General features: G+C 35.8%; 1 protein-coding gene across 1 annotated transcript in view; it reads right to left on the minus strand.

The window, feature by feature from the left end:
• Window positions 1–2,937: 2,937 nt before the first annotated feature.
• Window positions 2,938–21,877, minus strand: part of ADGRA3 (adhesion G protein-coupled receptor A3) — a 55,831-nt gene continuing 36,891 nt past the window's right edge. The window contains exons 10-19 of the mRNA XM_032686387.1: window positions 20,129–20,278; window positions 17,260–17,421; window positions 16,800–17,003; window positions 15,466–15,679; window positions 15,112–15,320; window positions 10,148–10,272; window positions 9,478–9,601; window positions 7,480–7,625; window positions 5,075–5,170; window positions 2,938–4,886 (exon numbers count right to left, since the gene is read on the minus strand). Of these exons, the coding sequence (XP_032542278.1) occupies window positions 3,644–4,886; window positions 5,075–5,170; window positions 7,480–7,625; window positions 9,478–9,601; window positions 10,148–10,272; window positions 15,112–15,320; window positions 15,466–15,679; window positions 16,800–17,003; window positions 17,260–17,421; window positions 20,129–20,278 (2,673 nt within the window). The 3' untranslated portion in view covers window positions 2,938–3,643. The remainder of the gene's footprint in view (window positions 4,887–5,074; window positions 5,171–7,479; window positions 7,626–9,477; window positions 9,602–10,147; window positions 10,273–15,111; window positions 15,321–15,465; window positions 15,680–16,799; window positions 17,004–17,259; window positions 17,422–20,128; window positions 20,279–21,877) is intronic.

The following is a 21,877-nucleotide window of genomic DNA, read 5'->3' on the forward strand; positions in this document are numbered from 1 at the left end:
CCCAATTCAGACTTGTCACTGTTGGGTGTTCTAGTTAAGTGTATCTGAGCACAGCTACAGGTCTGACATTCTCTGTACTCAAATACTGTGTTAAACAATTTGCAATGTATGGACCCATTCAGGTAATTACTGCAGCCTCTAGTAGTCAGTTTGATAGTCTGAATTGGTCTTGGATGCATTGTACAAACCTCTGTGACAGGACAGTGTTGTTAGGATTTGGGTTCTATTTTTCCTTCTTGTGAGTAGTTACCATTTAAGAATTCTTTAAGGAACATTTTGACAAGCGTATGACTCAGTTTTGATTGCTATTCTATTTTCCTGATTTCAAGAGAGTAGCTTTTAGCTTGTATCCGGCCTTACAGCTACCATACGGATAAGCACTCAAGAACAGAAACTTAAAGATATTACCGAAGAAAATAATTTAAGCAAATGTCCAAATATATATAAAATATCTACATTTTAAAGCTATTTGGCAGCGTATCTAATGCATCTTAGACAACTGAATGCTTTGTAATTGCTGTTTGTGGGTTGTTATTTGGTGTAGGGGCATTCCTCTTGGTGGCAAAAATACATTTTTGGATCTAGAAGTCAAACCCAGCAACTTGATCCTATCCCATTCCAAGTGCAGCAGGTCATGAAAACTGCAGACAGTAAGTGTAAGGGTATGTGCTAAGAGCAGCAATAATCTCTGAGATGAATTTGTATGTTGCACAACTGGCAGCAATTTAATCATTGAGGGCTCTTCAGATATAGTCTGTAGCCCAAACCCAGATACTTTTAGATTATATTTAATCAGCTGTCTACACTAATACAAATAATTTAAGCCTACTTTATATTATCTTTAAAATTATAGTGCTAGAAAAATATAATCCATATATAATGTGGAAAAATGTCAAAACAGCCATAGATTGATTATTATCTGAACAAGGTATGACAGGGACTTAGAGTAAGATCAGTTATCCTTTAGAATCCACTTGCCCATTGCTTATAGCACTTGCCACCTTTTGCACAGGTTTTGTTGGAATTGAACACTAGTTTAGTCTTTCTTGAAACTGATCCTGAAAATGCCTTTAAAATTAATTCTATGTGTAATATTTCTGCATAGCTTGATAGTTTGCTCTGTTTTGATAAGATGATAAAGAATAAGCTCTTCTCTAAGTACCTAATAACTATCACTAGCCTTGGTACATATAGGGTCATTAATGTAAAAATATTTCTTAAATCATCGCACTAATAAACATGCTCAGTTCACTCACCACTATATATGTAGCTACATTTGCTTTTAATATAAGAAGTGCTTTGGCTCAGATGATAACAAATTAAGACATTATTCTCTGATATAGGCAGACAAACACTGCACAATACACTTATCTGTTGTGTTTCTCATAAAGAATCTTAAATTGAAAGAACCTATGTAACAGAAAGGTGGAAGGCAGGTTATAAGACTCTAAAAAAAAAAAAAAAGTGGAGTTATTCAGTGTAGTATCTTATTAAGGAAATTGGAAACAGAAAATCTTCTGGATTTTTCATATATTCTTTTCAGAGCTGTAATTAAACTTTGCATGAAAACCCACCTATATCATTCCAATGGAAAAAACCCTCACCACACAAGAAACCCAGTTTTGCCCTTCTGTGGAACAATGAGAAAATAACTACAATCATTAATCAGATACCTAAAGGAGAGCAGATAACACAAAGTGGGGCAGTTTGTATTCTCTACAAAACAAACGGGAGAGACTAGAAACAGCAGTAGTTAAAGCTGGTTGTCACCCTGATAACAGTGAGTGTATTTGCCCATTTATAATAGTGGCAGAACAGATTTTGAAAGGCAAGTGTCACCAGGTTTAGAAGAAGAAGGGTATAAGCACACCCTGGTTTATGGCTAAGAAACTTTTGATGGTTTTACCAAGGATAGGGATTGAAGAGAGGAAAAAAAGTGTCAGTAGGAAAAAGGAGTTGATTGCAATGAGGTATACGTGAAAAAAATCTTTAGAGTTTGCAGCCAGATGGACAATTCTCAAGTTCAGAGCTAAACCAGGCATTTAAAAAGGAACAGATGAGCCAAGGATCTCCAGCAACTGTGACGGCCTCATGGTGTGTAATACAAGTGACATGTACAGGGGAGCAGAGAGGCATCATGTCAGAGTGCTGTTAACTGTAATCTCAGGGAATGTTAACAAACATGTGGCTTTAGAAAAATGGGTATCAGTACCAGAAACAAGTAAAACCCTAAGCATTACTCTGCAACTGCAACATCAAATTTGTCATAGTATCAGGATGACACAAAATATGATCCTGTTTACACTGAGGTGTCGGCAAGTATAGAAAACTATAAGTATAAAAAAACCTCATAATTGATAAATAAGCTATTCTAGATTTCATTTTATATAAAGTATTTTTAGCTTGACTCTTACTTTTAATTGCATTGTAATTAAATTTAAATTAGCTTAACTTTTATTTTTCAAAATTTGCATTATTGTAATAAATTGCATTATTGTACATTATTGTAAAATATTAGCTATTTGTTCTGCAGGAATTTACATGCTTTTTAAACTGATAATCTGACTTACATAGTTCTGCTACTGAAACTTCCTTGTGGTTTTTTTAAACACAGACACTGTAGTATTGGAGATTATTCTGCAAGGGAGTGAAAATTGAACTTGGAACTCAAAATGCCCTCTCACAAGTCAGGTTGTACCGTGACACTGAACTCAAAGACTCTGATTTTGCATACTTATCATATTCTTACCAGGTTATTCCATGACCACCTAACAAAATACCTGCACTATTATTCTCCCACACTATTGCAACAGAATGTGTTTTCACTGGTATTTACTGATGACCTTTGCAAATAAGCATCTGTTGTCTGTGACTGTTCATAACCTTCTCAAATAAAAATGATTAAAAAAAATTAAAAAAACTCCATGAGTCAGGTAATTATGAGGGCAAAACAGATTATTAATCAAAAACATTACTGAGTAAGCTAAAATTCTGTGCAATTGCAATAAGTAAGTCACAACTATCTAAAAATATAACTAACTTACACAGCAAGTACAAGACAATGATTTGGAGAAAACAAGTTGCCTGTATACTAAAAAATCCCTTTAAAACACAGCTTCTTCATTTCAACCAAATTCTAGGCCTTATGAAAGTGATTGAGCTATTTGCATTGTCTGTTTGAGACACCAAGCATTTTCTTTAGTAACTGAAGGTCCTAATTTTCAGATACTGAACTAGTAAAATCAAGATGGCATTCAGTGCAATAATATTTAAAAAAACCCCAAAAAATAAGTCCAACTTTTGGCTGCTTGGGAAAGTACTATTTATTATACATTTAAATACAAATTTGAAATGTGTTGTGGACACATCCGCAGGGTTACAGGTAAAAAATAAAAATGTACAAAGTTGTGTTCTGCATCTCTCAAGACTGATGTTTCAAAAAAATTTTCACAAAATACCAAAAGTTCATCTTTGTAAGAACAGGAAGGATAATAACACATACAATCTTTTGCTCAGCAGATTATCTTTGTTCCCTCCCTGCATAAAGTACCTAGAGTTTGTAAACAGTCCTTAAAAGTGTTAATAGCTTTCAGGAATGTGTAATCACAGTTTGTATGGACTTGTCCCACAATGAATTACAATGCTACACAGTAGTTTCGTGTTTCCATAACCCAGTTCTAATATTACCAGTACTGTCCGCAGTGAGCAAGGGTCCGTCCTGTCCACTGCTTTTAAGTGGTCCATTCTGAATGGCTAAATTTAAGCCATAAGATTTTTGTTGGTTTTCCAGTTCAGCCACTATTGGTTTCCTTGGAATATCTTTTTTGTTGTTGGTAGCTATTGTTTTTTCAGTATTCCTACTACTTTTTGGAAGTGTACTGCAAGCATCACTGCTGTCTTGTTGGGACTGGTTATACTGGCGTTCTCTATATGCCAAATAGGCTCTTCGGCTCCTTGAGTGCCCTTCACTGTTGCTTTGTCGAGTTTTGGGTAAGCCATTTTGCACACTTCCTTCCACACTTGTGGGAACGTCATATGCATATTCCCTCAATACTGCAAGCCTGCTGGCACGATGACCCTTGCTTCTGTTCTTGTGATGCCGACTCGGGTGCCCGTTTGTCCGAAACTGTACCTCTAAGGGAGCTACGTGCATTTTGATATCATTATCTACTGAATGTTCAGTCAGACTGTTATCAAGCTGAGGACCTGTGTTCAACGGCAGAGAAGTAGGGTGGCACTGAGCTGCTGCAGCTTGTAAGTTAGTTAGTTTACAACCTTGAGACGAGTTTTTTAGGCTTGAGGCACTTTTATTTGTGCATGAGGATTCTGCGCTACTGTTGGTGCATTTTGGGGCCTCTCCGTTGGTTCCGCTGGAACTGGAGGGCTGCACATTTACCTGCACTGAATACGTACTCCTTCCCGGGCAGCAAGTTGTTATCCAAGCATGCCTGACATCTTCCCTGTTAATGCAATGGTGCACCATAAGAAAGGCACTGAGGCATAAACATGTTGCCCCAAAAAAACAGCTGAAGATCAGGTCCATGGGATAATACAGGGAAACGGACAGAGCTCCAAAGATCCACAGTGTGACATACAAAACCAAAGTAAGGCCGACTCCCAGAAGCTGTGCTTGAAAACTGTGCTCGTTCTCCAAAGCAGATGTGGAAACCAGTGACACTGACAACGAATCCTGATGAGCCAGTTCCCCGTGTTCGTTGGTGGCCAGACGCTGCTGTTCCTCAATGGGTTCCTTAAGTTCATATTTGCGTTCAGGGTGACGTTTTAGCTGTATAAATATGCTGAGAAAATACATACAGTTTATGAAAATTATAAAGCTAGCTGGTCCATAAAATGCTCCCAAGCTAGGTTCCCAAGTCATCCAGCAACTGTAAAAGAAACAAAACAAAGAACTAAAATTAACATCTTCTCACAAATCACTTATCTTTTATCAGTTCATTGAAATGATCTTGGCTGTGCTACATTTTCTGGAAGAATCAGAATTAATTGCAACAAGTACTGAGAGAAAAGTAAACCTATGAAATCTTTTCAGAATTCTCAGTTATATGGTACTTACTAAGGAGCATTAGGTCTGCTGCCGTAATTTCGGATGTTTGCTGCAGCTGTTATTCCACAGACTATGATAGGGATCCCTCCACCAATAAGGTAGAACCTAAAGAGGAAATCCAGTATATCAATGTCTGCTTCATGGCAACGGATTTTATTCAGTCACTATGAAAGAAATAAGAGCTTTCCAGGATTTGAGAAATATGCAAGTTCTTTATGAAAATAAGGTGAATAAGCTTTGGGCTTTGGCAATATCAATTCTTCTCTAAGTCTTCCTCACAACAATTTTTCTCCTCCTGTTTTAAGTTGCCTCTCCCTCACAGCTGCTTACTCCCACCTCCCACTTGCAGACACTGAACAGAAGTATACAGAATTAGAAGGAAGAAGCAAAATCTGACAGAAGTTGTAATCTGCTAGAAGAGAATATGAAAACTTAAAAGGAAAATAGTAAGTGGTATGTCTTGTGTTCCAGAGATGAACTTGCCTAATATATACTGTTAGGAAAATCAGCCATAAGAACTCATGCTACTTGGAATTTTTTGGGGGTGGATGGCTTTGGTGGATGGTAGGTTGTTTTTTTTTTTTAATTTAATGGACTCTGTAATTTTATAGTATACATCTCCTGCTTCCCTGTGGGGATATTAATGAAAACTATACACCTTCACAAGGACAAAGGGCATATGTTGTTGGAGTATCTTTTCATTCCAATTTCTATGAATTCACACTGAATTCATTAGTGGTAGGTCAGTTATTACTGACAATCATTCCAATTAACGGCACTCAGTCCTGCAGCTTATATCAAACCAGTCCAAATTCAGATCAGAACATACAGGTGAAAACTACTACTGTGACATACAAGTGAGCAGTTTGTTTTATTAAGAAGAGACATCTATTCTGATGGTCCTGGACATTTCACCAGAAATTGCTCCTGTATCACTTGAAACACACAACAGTCTGAAATAAATTAAGACTTTCTTGTAAATTGAGATACACTGAGTGTATTATTTAGTTGCTGAATCCTACAAAGATCAAATTCTGACACTGGTTTATTCTGTATCTCGATGCAGTAATCAGCTGGCCAGATGGAGCAGATTTTTGTGGTAGTATGGGTACTAGACAAGACGTAATTTTATTTTGAACATATGCCTAGAAGACAACTGAAAAAAAAATAACCTTCTGTGGCTCTTCCATGCAAAAACATCACACATCTATCTAACTGAGGAAATTCCTGATCTGCAAGAAATTGCACACTGAGGAAGTCTGAAAAATCTAAAGCATGTTTGTTCTGTTCTGATACTTGTCTCCAGAGTTGCCACCATTGCCACTCATGAGGTGTTCAGATCTGAAATTGCATGTTCATGTTTATGTCTATGCAAAGCTGAGCCTGTGAGACTGGTAATTTTATTGCAACATTTTCCAAAGCAAGAACTTCTAAACAAATAATAAGAGATGAGGGGGGAAAAAAGTCATAACAGATGTTAAAAAGGCTATTCAGTATCCTGCTGGAAGGCACAGCTGGTGGTGAGCAGACAGGGAATACAACAAATTTACTTCTTCTTAAAAGAAAAATAATAAAAGTTAAGGAAGGCACATATAGTAATGAAGTGGTATAAATAGTCACCTTCTAGCTTACCAATTAAATACTTCTACATGCTGTATATAGTACTGCAAATTTTACTTGAAGATAATCAGAAAAGCATTTCTATTTTTCTTCAGTCTCTGCACTTCAAAAATCAAGCTCTTTAAATATCTGCCTATAACCAATCAAAGGTAATCAACTTCTGCCACCTTGTGGAGAATTTCAGCGTAGCAGTTTTTAATTAATATCCCCGGGCCCAGGAGGCAACATGAACAAAGTATTATAGTATTTTCTATGAAGAACATGTCACACAAAGTAAATTTTATAATTAGTTTGTCCCATCTCCGGGATTTCAGAAATAAAAATTCTACAAGGAATGCTTTACAAAGAACACTATTTTCATTTGATAATAAGTGACACCCCTATTTTTCAAATTATTTGGAAACAATCTTTGGAAAACATATTAAACTTTATTTACTGAAATTGCAGCGTTTTTTAACTGTGTGATAATACAGTTCTGCACATTCTTTCTTCTATGATAATTTAATGGGTTGTGTTGCTTTTTAAAGTCTCTATCAGACCCTCAGTATGATGCTGAAACACTACCAATTTCTTAATTGACATATCATCAACACAGCTTTGCATCTGTAATACACAAAGACCAACAGTCCTTCAGCTCACCCTCCTTAATATAATGCTGAGGAACAGAAAAATCTGGAAGGAACTTTACTGACCTGGAAAGAACAAAACAGTAGTGACCTGTTACATTTTCTGCTCAGAATATAAACATAGCAACCTGGGAAATAATGACTCACAAAAACAAACAACAGGCTCACCTCAGCATTGGTCTGGGTGGAGGAGGTGGCTCATCAGGATCTTCACACCTTTTTGCCTTTTTGGTTACCTGCTTGTAAATATTACGAGATGTCACTCCCAACCACAGTACTGTTGCAAGAGTGGAATAATGGAGAATTATCCCAACCTTAAAACAAAACCAAGCAACAAAAAAAGAATTAACTCCCAAACACTTCCTTTCTACTGAGTTAATATATTAACCATTAAACATACAACTCGCCATAATGGAAAAAACCCACATCTCTTATTTTATGACTGTTCTAAGTGTCAAATCATTGTAGTTTTCAAAAAAAGTAAAATATGATGTGCAAACCCATTTTTGCATCAGCTCAATCTGGAATGGCTACACAGCTGTTGTTGCCTCTAATGGAAGGGATAACTTACTAATGGGGGAAGAACTTTGCTAACAAAAATTTTTCAGATTACATATCAATCATACACTTTAGGAAACTGTATTTTACAAAAGACAACTTTAAAGTGTCTTATGTTACAGGTATTATTCAAATTGAAACAAGTAAGGGAACAGTAAACTAATAATACTGTGATAAGTATGCAGCAGGTGGCAAAACAGAGACAGGGATTTTAATATAATGCAAAAATAGAGAAAGTGTATTAGATATTTAACAAGCCCAAATATTAATAAAAAGTCTGCTTCACAGCAGAATCTGTTTGTCCTTACTTATAGGGCAACACTGTCATGACAGCACAAAAACAGAATGGAAGAGGTAACACTTTAGTTCCTGATGACTGCAATTTTCAATCACCAGTAAAAGCACAACTTTCAAACAGTCCATCTGTAACACAGGATTTCTCCTGAAGGATTAATGTCTCCAATGTAAGAAAAAAAAAGTATGTGTGTATGTGTGTGTGCGTACACAAGTACGTGTACATAGGAGAAAGATCAGGGATATTTTTCATTGCAACATTTTGACCTGTCAACCCTAGTGTAAATTCAAACAAAAAGCACTATGGAATATTACAGTGAGCGATTAGAAACTTTTTTTGAATCACTGGACGCAAAGAGAAAACATGAAAAAAAAATCCACTGACATTTTTCCAAAGCAGTAACTGCTATTATACTAAAATACTGCAACTGAATTGGAGACAGCCAAATCTCAGAAGAGCAAATCATTAAAAAAGAGAAGTCTCAATAAAGCTAGTTATGTTTGTTTAGAGAAAGCACACAGGCTTGAAACACCTCTCTCTCCCTTCCCTTCAGTTATACTGAGCAAGTGGAAATAAGCAGTTTAATACCAGATTTCACATGATTTGTAAAGGCCACATACAGGCCTATAAAACAGTTTTACAATAAGTAAGTCTCAAAAATGAAAATAACAGACAAAGTTTATTTTTTGTGACAGCATTTTGGGAAAAAAAATTTCTACTGCACTTCTGAAATACTTTTCTGGTTTTCCAGTACTGAACTAGTTTTAGCTTCATGACTTCTTGAAAATAAAAGAGAATCTCTAACTCTTTCATGAAGACAGAAAGAGTTGGAGTTGTTCAGCCTGGAGAAGGCTCTAGGTAGACCTTATAGCACCTTCCAGTGCCTAAACTGGGCTACAAGAGAGATGGAGAGGGACGTTTTAACAAGGGCATGTAGTGACAGGACAATGGGTAATGGCTTTAAACTGAAAGATTAGATTAGATAGAAGTAATATGGGTGGTAAAATACAAGCACAGGTTGCCCAAAGAAGTGGTAGATGCTCCATTGAAGGTCAGGTTGGACTGGGGCTCTGAGCAACCTGATCAAGTTGAAGTTGTCCCTCCTTATTGCAGAGGCATTAGACGAGATAACTTTAAGGTCCCTTCCAACCCAAACCATTCTATGATTCTAAAACCAAAACAAAACATTAGTTTTTTGTCTAAATTTTACATTCTGATGAATGCCTACACAGCACTAAAGTTCTGTAGAAGACAAGGGGTGCAAATACAGAAGTATGAAACTGATTTTTTCGAGTGTTTGTATGTTTACTTACTGCTTGGCAAATGCTGGCATTCCTGGTCTGAGTTATGCCTCCAATAAACATCACACATGTCAGGAAAATATGAAAGCTTAGGTTAACTAGCATATGCCAGCTTTTTACACTGATCCTGATCACACTGTTAAAAGAAAAAAATTAGACAATATAAAACACAGCTGACATTCCTGGTTTTCAGAAACTAGCAAGATACACATAATAAATGACATATAATTACTGTTAATGATTGTTTGACTACTACATACTTTGTAAACAAATATGATCTGTGGTCTTTATCACAGGAAATTAAAACACCCTCCTATTAACCAGTTTTATACATCTATTTGGGGCCTGATTTAAAAATTTTAGGCTTTCAAGCTTTCACATCAACAGAAATATGAAAGGCTGAACAGTTTGTTAAATTCTACCATCATTCTTGAATGGTCTCTACTTTCATCATGAAGCAAAAGTCAAAAACCAAAGGAAAGACATGGATATGAGAGCTAAATTATCATACCCAAGAAAGATGAAATAGCTATTTGCTTAACTGTTAGTCTTCATCAACAATTTTTATAGGGAAAAAACACCAAATGCATATTACTATATCATGCTCCAATCAAAAAGAAAATTTAGTCAGTCCTAAGCACGTTAAAACTAATTGTTTTAGTCTAGTAATTTTGATTCATACCTGTGATGGTATATGTAACTGACCATGATCATCAACAGACACATTAGCAAAACCACGGCAGTGGCATAAGTTACTGGATGCAAAAGATCAGCTGGCTGTGTATATAATTCAGCTTCTGTCAAGTCCTGACAACAAAACCAAAAATAACATTAGTCCACTGTATCTTACTATTTTTTGAGGGTTGAGAAATGACAAAGCAAACACAAATTAAGAAGTAACAGGAACCTTCCAGATGAAATGTCTTCCTTCCCTCCCCACTCCCCCCAGTTTGACTATCCAATTATTTATTTGATGTTCCTGGGTTTCTTCTGCAATTACCTGCTATTCTGGCTGACCCTTATAAATACAGTCACTAATCTTACAGAAGTAAACTTCATATATGCCTGAAGTTACATAGATGTAAGCAGCTTAGACACATACCATTTTCTTCATCTTAAAATACTTGTGTGTACAGCATGTAGAACAACTGTGTGTTTAAGTTATGGTTATCTTCTTCAACAACCCAAAGAACACCACAGAAAGTGACCTCAGCAATTCTGTGAATGATGCCATAGACTGAGGGGACTGATCAACAGAGTGGAGGATACTCAGAGGGATGTCGGTGAGCCAGAGAAATGGGTTGATAATCATGACATTTAGCAAAGGAAAACATTAAAAGATCTGCATCTGGGATGAAATAACCCCATGCACACAAAAATATCGGCTAGGCACTGTACTGATGAGAAAACAACCAAAGAACCACCTGAGGCACTGGTAGACAAAAGTTGACCCTAAGTCAGGCTGCAGGTGACACTGCTAAGGCCACCCTTGTGTGAGCACAAAGACAGCACATGGGTGAGCTGATAATTCCCTTCTGTTCAGCACTGTGCAGCACTCTCCTCAATTTGAGGCTCCCCAGCACAAGAAAGGCACTGACATACTGGATGGAGCAAGTCTAACAGATCACCAGGATGATCAGCAGGCTGAAGTACACAATGTCTGAGGCTGAAGATGTCTTCAGTCTTTAAGAAGGAATAGAAGAGGGGAGAAATCTCATTATTATATTGAACTACCTACTGGGGTGGTATAACGAAAACGGAGTCAAACTCTTCTTGGAGCTGAACCATGAAATGATGAAAGGCAACAGACATTATTACCAGCAACATGGAAAATTATGATTAGATACAGGAAAAAAATTCTGAAGTGGTCACATACTGCCCAGAAAGACTGTGCCCTTGGAGATACTGAAAGCTTGAATGAATATGACCTAGAGCAGTATGATTTGACTTTGAAGGCAGTCGAACTTTGAGCTGGACCAAATGGCACCAGATGTTCCTACCAGACTGTTATTCTATGATTACTGTTTGACCAGAACAGACAGTTGATTACTCAAAGAATTCAACAGCTCCATAGCATCAATTAAGTTTTCTGAATTCACTCTGAGGTGACATTTTCATTTTCTGAAGAAACAGTTCTGTTTGGAAGCAGTTACAATTTATGAAACTTCCAGAGGTGGACATACACAGATACAATACGATGACTCAAAACAACCCCTTCAGTCCCTTCCAGCACAAAATAAAGTAATTCTTCTTAGCTATGATCAGTGGAAAAATCTATTAAAAATAATTTTTCAGAATGGGTGGATACATAAAATTCTCTCACCTATAATTCTGAGTTAGTCACTCAAAGTTCTAAAGCTGGTAAAGTTCAAAAGTGTGCTAGGGAAAAGGAGAACAAACTTGGCATTCAGAAAGAACAGTAAAACATTACGAGAAAGTTTCAGTTTGTTTTGAGAAAAATCAGTGATATACAATCCAGTTTTAAGCTTAAGACAGGTAATCTGATTTCATAGACAGGAAAAGAGTTTTTAAATTGAGGCTTACAATTAAATTAGAGTCAGCAGTCTCTTCACCATTCCTTGAATTGTTTTTTCATCAGAATATAAACATTTTATTCCTAACTAACTCAACAACCTCATTTCAAACTAATTTCATCGGACTGTCAGTTTGATTCTTATGTGTTTCGTTTTCTTTGGCACTTGGAAAAAGATCATAAGATATGATGCCTCAGGCAGCCAGTGTCATCTGATTTCAACACTACCCATGACCTGGATGATATCCAGCTGGAGATCCCTGGGAACTCGCTGCTCTTACAAGCACGAGCTAATATTTTGTCACATCTGGACCGTGATTATCGGGGAACTGAAAGCGCAGGACAATTCTGGTTACTGCTTCCAGACTGGCGTCAGGTAGCGTGATGTCATGCACATACTGGTGCAAATTTCAAGAACAAGAGCTAAAAATCACAAGATCTACAATAATCTAAAACATCTGAGAAAAACTCAATATGCTTTGCCGAGCTAGCAAAGGCCTTGACCCAATATACACTAACTCAGTGGAATTTTTATCAATTACTGACATTCTTTATCAGACCTACTAAATGGAGTGAGGGGAGCTTACAATGCTATTTCTAAGCTAAACTGATTCTAAATTCAGTAAAAAAGAATGACAGTAAAATAAAAGTAAAAATGACATTAAGAACATTAGGGAGTTTATATTCAACTAGCAGAACTCTTGTTTCTTCTCAACCACCACTGCTGCTTTTTTAACTTTGCTGGAAGCCTATAATAATGAGTTTCCAGGTGAATCTCCTGCTTACCACTTCTATTATTAAACAGTAGTAAAGATAATTTCCAAATAAATACAAAGTTTTACAACTGTACCTGTCTAAATCACTAGATCAGACAACTAGACACTCAGTAATGTTTCCTTTACATTACTGTTGTTTACTGACTTTACATGATGTTCTGAAATGTATGAAGACAGGTCAATACACTACAATGTGCTTTCTTCTACACACATACATACTAAAGTAAAGTAGCCTAAAAGAGAGTGAAATAACTCTCGTTAAGTTATTCACCATCCAGCCAGGATGATGGACTACCATGTTCAGGTTCCTTCTACCACTGCTGTCCATGTATTTGACGTTAATGAGAATTGCTGAATTAAAAAGCAAACTTCTAAAACTGAACTCAAAAGAACTTCCTCTGAGCCTAGGATCAGAACCCAGACTGTTCTGATGAGAGTTTACATCATGAGATGTAAACTCATGTTTACTGAGTTTTGTCATGAGTCAGTTTACTCATGACTGTTCTGATGAGAGTTTACAATCAGAGTTACATGTAAACGATGAGAGTTTACAAATGAAAAAGGTTATTATAGCTTTTTCGTTAATATATAGATAGGCAGTATGAAAACCTTTTTCAGCAGCCACTTAAGACATCCAGAGCTTCTGCAGTCTATTAACTGTGTCCAAGGAACATATATCAGGTAAGTATTATTACTTTGTGCCCCTCCACCTACCTCCATCCTTCCATTCTCTACATTTTGGTAAACAGTAAATATTAAAGGAATACCACTTTCAACCAAGTATACAATGGGAGCTACCAGCAGAAAAAGAAGAAAACTGCCCCTTTCTCTAACTTTTTTGATTTCTGATTGTCAACAGTTCTCACTATAATTCACAAAAAGATATTCATACAATCTTACCATGTACTAATTTAGAAATAGTCTTTACAGAAGCAGATTGAACATCTTTTTCATTTTTGTTTCTTCAGGTAACAGAAATGTGACCAATTCAAACCATAACCTCCCTTTATATGCATTCTACACATACAAGTGAAGTTTAATTCCATTTTAAAGAATGCTGTTACATTTTAGGAAAGGATTATATATTTTAAAAATACAAAAAAAAGGAACTCTAGGATTGTAACAGTTTAAAGTAATTTACAACAGTACTCTCAGAGGTAAAGTGAAGAGTTGCTCTCTTTGAGCATTTTTTAAAACCTTGGCATTTAAATCAATTCTATTTATGTTTAGCTTTTTGGTATTCTACCATTTAATTCTCTTTTAAGGCAGATTTTTGAAACTTTGAGTTGCTAAAGAAAAACAGCAACTTCTCATCCACTGATCATCATAGAGGAATCCTCTTTCTTCCACACAATTACATAAAAACATATATGTAATTCCACACAGAGCACATTAACTACAACAAAACCCATAAAAAATTTAAAGTTAACAATTTCCTAAACCTCTTACTATTTCATTCAGCTTCCTATCAGCCTACCATTTTTATGTATCATGTTTTATCATTTAGTATCTGTGGTGATTACTGCTGAGCAGAGTAGCAGTCATCATCTGTAAAAAAGGGAAACTGCTTAGGCCAGATTCTGAAATTAAGAGCTCTGGGAACAGACAAAGAAGTCAGTCTTCACAACTGAAGAGCAATACAGAAGGTGTCTTGCTCCTTTTTCTTTTTCTATGACCATATTTTAGAATCGGTTAACCATTTTACTGATATCAATATGCTAAGACTAGAGTTTAGATACTTGTTTTAAGCAATATTTCAAAGATATTTTTGATAGTTACTAAATGTTTTGATTTTTTTTCTATTTCAATTGATGTCTTCTGGTAACAGACCTACATACTAGCAAATGAACAGTTAATTTGCAATGAAATAACTGTCTTTGGTTATGGATCACAGGAAAAAAAATACCTGGGAAAACACTCCTGTCCTGCCAACACATAAAGTCAACAAATTTAATCTAACAGAGAGAATACAGTTTAAAATAAAGGTAACAGTAGAAGAAAACCTGTCATTACTAGACTAAAGTTCATAAAAGCCTATTTGATTAAGGAGCTCATTAAAATGTCTTCCTATAATGTATTACTTCACATATGAAAATAGTTGTGTGTCTAGCATATTCAGTAATTAATTCCACTTGGACAGATTTCCATTTAAGCCTCACCTTACCTCAACATTTACATCAACACGAGCGAAAACTAAAGATTTATTTATTACGCCTAGTTTTATGGGAAATAGAATGTGGGAATGCTTGTTCTCTTTAGCACAAGAAAAACTCAAACAGAATTGCATCTTGAAGCATTTTTAAGTTCCAGAAAGAAATGCAATTCTAAGTGTCATACCATTAAGACGGCATAGTTGCTGAGGGAGTAGCACTGAATGGTAGTAATATTTTCGTCAGACAGAAGGATGTGACAACCATCAGATTTCCATCCCCCTTGTCCGTTCAGTAGATCGAAGTCCCACTGAGCTGCAACAGCATCTGCTCCATGCGCAATGCGCCGCAGTGTCACATTTATAGGGACGTGGTGACTGGCCAGGTTTAAACCATCTGTTGCAAAGGAAATGTATGTACACATAAATTTCTCAACACGTAAGGCGTTAGATGCTAAAACCTTTATTAGACGCACACTAGTCAAAACAAGGGAGTCAAAAATGTTTCTTAAAGATCATAAAAAGTAATAATAAAAACAAACCTATCTTGGTGAGAATAACTGGAGTTACAACTGTGCGACGTTTCCCATCATCAGCCAGATTTGTTGAATTTCCTGTTGCTGGAAAAAGCTTTCCATTGCGAAATGCGATAAGCTGAAGCTTGTACACAGATTCATCTGCTGGTCTGATTTCTCTTTTTTGTTTTTGGGTGAAAAGGGAAGCTGGCAACTGGATAGAAGCCTCTACAATTGTGTTCTAGAAATAAACAGATTTTTAAAGTTCTAAAGAGAAAGTGAAACTCTTTATAAAGACTAAATTAGCAACTCCTCTAACTGAACCGTGTCAGAGATGAATGCATTTAGCAGACTGTGTATTGTGACAAACCTATTAGGTGGTGTTTCCAAGTAATCTAGGATAAAATAGCTTAATCAAGTTAAAGTCTTAAAAAATTTTAAAAAGAAAAAAAAAGTTAAGATTCTGCAATTGCCTTACTTTTTAGAGAGAGTAAAGTTGAAGTCGGTTTCAGTAAAGTCTTACAAGATTTGACTATCTGCAACTAGAAGCAGCAACCAAGGCAAGCATACAGACAGAAATGCTGTAATTGGGCACTAGTACCATTCAAAACAGAATATACAGGAATGCTGTATACAAACAGCATTTAACTTTTACATAAATTATACTGGGGTGGAGAAGAATGCACATAATTTCATACAATTACTTAAGTATAATTTCTAATATACACCCTGCAGTGACATTAAAGTAATTTAAGTGATAAAAGCAAACTGCTAAGTTGGCGAATGTAACTGAAAAAATACTTCTATGGAATATGAGGAAGTTCTTCCATCTCATACACCCCCACATATAGAGATATATATACACGTGTGTGTGTGTGTGTGTGTTTATACACTATATGCACACACAAACACAAAATTAACCTTTCAGGTCTGTTTTCTGTTTCACGCTTAGTACAGTATCACTCTGAGCAGAGTATTTCAGATATTTAAGGAGACTGGTAATATCTGTTTAATATATAATGAAGGTGAAAACACAGGAAAATAAAGACATATTATTATGAACTAGGGCATGTTTCAGTTTCCATCCTTATGAAAAGGTCTGAAAGGATCCTTCAACTTAAGAACTTTGTATACCTTTCAATAGAAAACCACACCTATTTATTAAAAGCTCTGTCCATTAAAAAACCTACTTTATAATCAAACTATAATATCCCTTGTCCCTTTAATTCCTGTCACAGTCATTCTGGATTACACAAAAAATGCTAATTTAACATTAAAATTAATAATTATAAACTTGTTTTCCAAATATTTATACATAAGGTATTATTACGAAGTCTGTAGGGAAACAAAGAGTATCAGACCTTTAAAGCCAGACTTGACAGTGTATTTGAAACGTTGCACTTAAAGCTTAATTGTTTATCCAGATTTCCATCAGGATCTCTTCTCCCATAATCACTGAGTCCTGTACGGTCTGATGTAGCCACTTTCTGAAATACGGTGCACGTCATCCCAGTGAAGCCCGCAGCCTTTATTACATAGGCCTCAAGAGCAATATTTGGAGAATACTGTGATGACAAAAATCAAACACAAAATAATTTCACACACCACAGAAAGGATAATAAATAAAGGAATTCTCTGCCTTCACAAAAAAACTGGCATGAAGACCTTTCCTGCTTATCTGGCAGGAATAAATCTGTTCAGAGTATTGCTCTTCTCCCTGCAGGAATAGTAGACATTTCAGAAAACACCCACATTAAGAAAAATAAAAAACAAACTCAAGAGCAAGAAAACTGTCTTCTATATAAATAAATTCATACTTACAGTAGAATAAACTTGAGCTCCGTTTGCAAGCCGATACATAGCAATTTTCTGTAAACACTGTACAATTCTGGTACAAGCTTTTGCTTCCCTTTGTGCCATCCACAGAACACGTTCGTCAGCTAACATAATGTTACTTGCTATGTCCACCATCACATCACCAAGCTAACACAGAAGAGAAATAAGACTCTTTTGTAGCTCTGAAAGTGTTCATCTAGTAGGATCACTATCAGAAAACACAAAGCGACTTGACAGCACAAAAAGCAAAAGGAAACTGGTTGTTCCTGTTTCAATCACCTCTTGTCATCTTGAGATACTGAAATACTTTGACTCCGACATTTACCACCAGCAAAGAAAAAAGTTATGCCAATGTAATTTGTCTGATTATATTTTACTTAGAAAAAAATCCATGATAAATACAAATATTTCATTAAAAGCAGAGAGAGAAATACTCCATGTTCGACTGTACTAATTGTTTAAAGGTCTATTTACAATCAACTTTAGAACCTAAAATAAACTTCAAATTAACAATAATACAGTTTGCAAGTATGATTGAAGAGAGTAAGAGTAATACAGGCAAAAATTAGCACAGAACGCTCCTGTTTCACTTCCTTTCAGCAGGTCTAACTGTTTTTGATTGGTTTCTTGCTTGTCTTTTATTTTGCATGACCTGTTTTAGGTCACAGGTATACACGAGACAGACAGTAAATACCTCTAAGTAGCAGTACTGCTTTCAAACCATGAATTACATACTTTTAAGTTTATGTTCACAGCCCTCGCCCTGCCTTCTGTACAACAAACAAATACAAACTATAAAGGGAACTCATTTATTGACGCCACAACTCTGCCAAAATTAACGAGCACCCACATTGACCTACACTGGATTTTCAAAACATTTAAGGAGCAGTGATAAATACTGGACCACAAAGCAAAGGTGAGTGTATTTTCTAGTTAAATTGATTGAAACACAATTTATAGTTGCTAAATTTAGGGACTGAAATTTTCTGCTTGAAGAGAGACAGGGTAGGGTGAGGAAGACATATCCTCTACCATCCAGGCTTCCCAACTTCTTTTCAGACTATTACTAAAAAGGAGAGAACACAGTAGTTTGGGGTATTTTTTTTTTCAATCTTTAAAAATAAAGGCCAGAATTGGAATATAAAAATATTAACTACTTTTAGAACTGCCTCTCTGAGGGATAGAAATTATAATCAGTAAAAATTTTCAACAACTAACAGAGTCTCAAGTAAAATTTGCAGGCTGTAGCTGTTTTCATTATATTCTCAAGAACAAATCAAAGTTAAATTAATTGAAGGTCCTTATTATAACTTATTACTACTTGAAAAGAGGTAGCAAGTTTTACACATCAACAAATGGTGATTTTACAGTAAATTATCAGTATAAGGATCCTGAACTTGAAGAACTGAAGTTGTTTCATACTTTTAAAGTATATTACACACTATTCTTTCTCCTGCTTATCAAGGTATGCACAATTTTTTCCAACTGTATTCTAACAAGACACTTTGATAAGAACTTTCTGAACATTTGTCTTGTTTCTTCTGATATTAAAGAGCTATTAAATGAACCTTTCTATAGTTCATAGTACTAATATTTCAGAATAGCCACTGTAACACAAACTGAGGAACTAACAATAAGATGGTGTAAGTAAATAGATATGAATAATGGTGTCAAGAACAAGTTTGTGGAGTAATACCCTCATAAGAAATTAGTCTCATTAATAGCTACTACAATTATAACATGAAACTGCACTCGTGTTCCTTGAATATACCAGCAAATCAAAGGTTGGCTTCAAATCCAACCGAGATAAAAAGAAACACTAAGACCGAAACTACCTATGAATTTAACCTATTTTTTCATATTACCCATTACCTTCAGACATGGTAGAGTAATGCCAGATTATGTCACTCTACAGACAATAAATCACAGCTGAGAAATAAATATCCTTTTAATGTAGTAAATCATGCAGAAATCTAAAACATGTTTCTATTTTAGACTAGGTAAAAAAAGCACCCATTTAATGAACTGTGTGTGTAATTCCAAAATATGCAAAAAAAAAAATCCAAGCTCTGATTGTAAAAAGGAGATTTAGCTTGAAAATTCTCCAAGGAGTTCTGCGAAGGATGTAGAAACAGCATTTATGGTTTGCTGAGGGGTGGACGGGTAAAATTTGCCTTTTATTTTTTTGAACAAGTTCAATATTGAGGCATTGTAGTCTCCAACTTCCCAACATGCACTGTACAGTGAGATCAATAAAACCTCTGTTCAGCAGTGAAACAGAGAGTTCCTACCCATTCGTGGGACTATTCCACTACTTGTATTTTTCTCCCCAGCAATGAGCATTCTCTAAGATTTTATTTTAATGTCTTATTTTATATCCTGCAAGATAGAAGAATACTGAAAACCTTAGAGATAAAGCTCAATATTGAATAAAGACAGCCTACCATGGTGGAAGGGGAGAAGATAAGTCTTGTTTTATTCATTATTGAGAGGATCTCTGAGGCTTTCATTATTTGTATTTTTAAATAAGAGGATACCAATGAAAACCTGTGTGACCCACTCCATATTAAATAAAAACAGACTTACTGTACCTATCTCCCTGCTCCAGTGCTGACCAGAGGTGTTACTCACATTACAGGTCCAGTGAATGCTGGATCATCTCAGCGCGAATGCAAAGTCTGTGACCATGGGTCAGCAACTTCAGGGACCTACTAAACAAACAAAAACATGCAATAGAATCTGATAGTCCACTAACTCAGTGCCTGCATCTAGTGTTGGGAAGGTTTCACTGCTCAGAACACTTAAGGACAAACACTATGATTATCTTTAAAGTGATGGCAAACTATCCAGTTACCTCTTTATATTTTTCAGCAAATCTTCCAAATTTCTCTATCATTTCAGCCACAAAAATAACATCCATCTTATCAGAAAAATTTGCTGCTTCAACAGTGTAAGCCAAGAGCTGTCTTGCCGTTGCCACTGCATTAGTAAGGTTGAGAGGCATCTACATAGAGAACAAAACATGAACATTTTGAAGTGAAAAGTACAAGGTAGAGACAACATTTCATCAATTAAAAAATAAGCATTCTCTCAAAGAGGAGAGCAATTCCCACAGGAATGACAGTGTTTTAAGTAACCAAGGACTACCATCCTAATATTTTAAGCCAACCAAGACAGAGAACCTGCAGATTTGTACCTGCAACCAGAAACTGGGTTTTGTGCTGTTGTCCTAGAAGGGAGAGAGGTACTGCACCAAAAAAAAGAAAAGGAGCAAAAAGCCCCAAAACAGTACTGTCAAATGCTTATTTTAATTTTCACCAAAGCCTAGGCATGACAACAGAAAGTTCCTAAAATACAGCATTTTATAGCAAGAGAAGCTAAAACAAATTCAAACACACCACTGCTGTAGCATTCACTCTCAATTCTGTAATTATAGAAACGTTTGGAAAGGAATACAAACATAAAAACCAAGACGGATCTTCTGTGACAAAGCTCATGATTTCATTCCTGAAGCAAGCCACATGCTGGAAAGTTCTTCACTAAATAATACACAACATCAACATGCCTGAGCTAGCAGGGACTGAAAATGGGAAATTTTATATAGCACAGTGGAAAGCTGTGCAAATGTTATCAGCTCATGTTCAGATGCTGTTTATCCATGATAATCCAAACTAGAGAGGTTCTGTCTCTCTGGTTGTTGGTGTACAGATATCTAGTCTGCCCTACTAAATTTGCAATGTGCTACATAAGCACAACTCTGTCTTTGTCCCTGATGTCTTAGCACTTGCACATAGATTTGAATGCAACTAACAGAAGATAATTTTTGCAAATGTCAGAAGTCATGTATTTAAAGTGCAAATAAAGTTCAAAGTCATAACACATGCCGAACAAAGTCAACTTTCAAATTCAGATATTCTGTATAATTTCTTCAAATTTTTTCTTTAATCATCAATTACTTTTCAGCTAAAACTATACCTGTTCAATATACACAAACAAGAACAGGGAAATATACATGTTCTTATACAAATGTTACAAGGGCATCATTCTGTTTTAAACTTAGACCCTTATTCAATCTAAAATGCTTGGCAAAATTCTAATGTTCAAAACACCTCAACTACCTTTTTGTTCAAAGGCTCTAAAGATGCTTATGATTACATTTAATATTAATCTCAGACAATAAATTTCTGCGCAGAATACTGCTAAAAATTCCAGACCTACTACATGTAAAAAGAAGGTGGTTCTAAGGATTAAAAACAACTCTAAACCAAAACATGCCACTTCTTCCCTTAAAAAAAAATCTGAAACCTCTACTTCAGTGTACCATACCTGTGTACATGTATTTTTAAGCAGATAAGAGGAAGTATCTACTTCACACATGACAATTACACTTCTGCTTTTTTGAAGATACCAATCTAATCCTCACATTTTAAACTTCCTACCACGAAACTGTCAGTATCAGTCCACAACCGGATAAATGTTGGCTAACCAAAAACAGTAATAACAGGCTTAAGTAATCTAGGCTCTTAAGTAGCTGGACTACAGTACGTAGGCAGGAGTAGCATTGAGCTGTCACAGGTCTTGCAGGAAAATTTGAATTCCTAGG

This window comes from Chiroxiphia lanceolata, chromosome 4 (genome assembly GCF_009829145.1).
Source record: "Chiroxiphia lanceolata isolate bChiLan1 chromosome 4, bChiLan1.pri, whole genome shotgun sequence".
NCBI classification, from domain to species: Eukaryota; Metazoa; Chordata; class Aves; order Passeriformes; family Pipridae; genus Chiroxiphia; species Chiroxiphia lanceolata.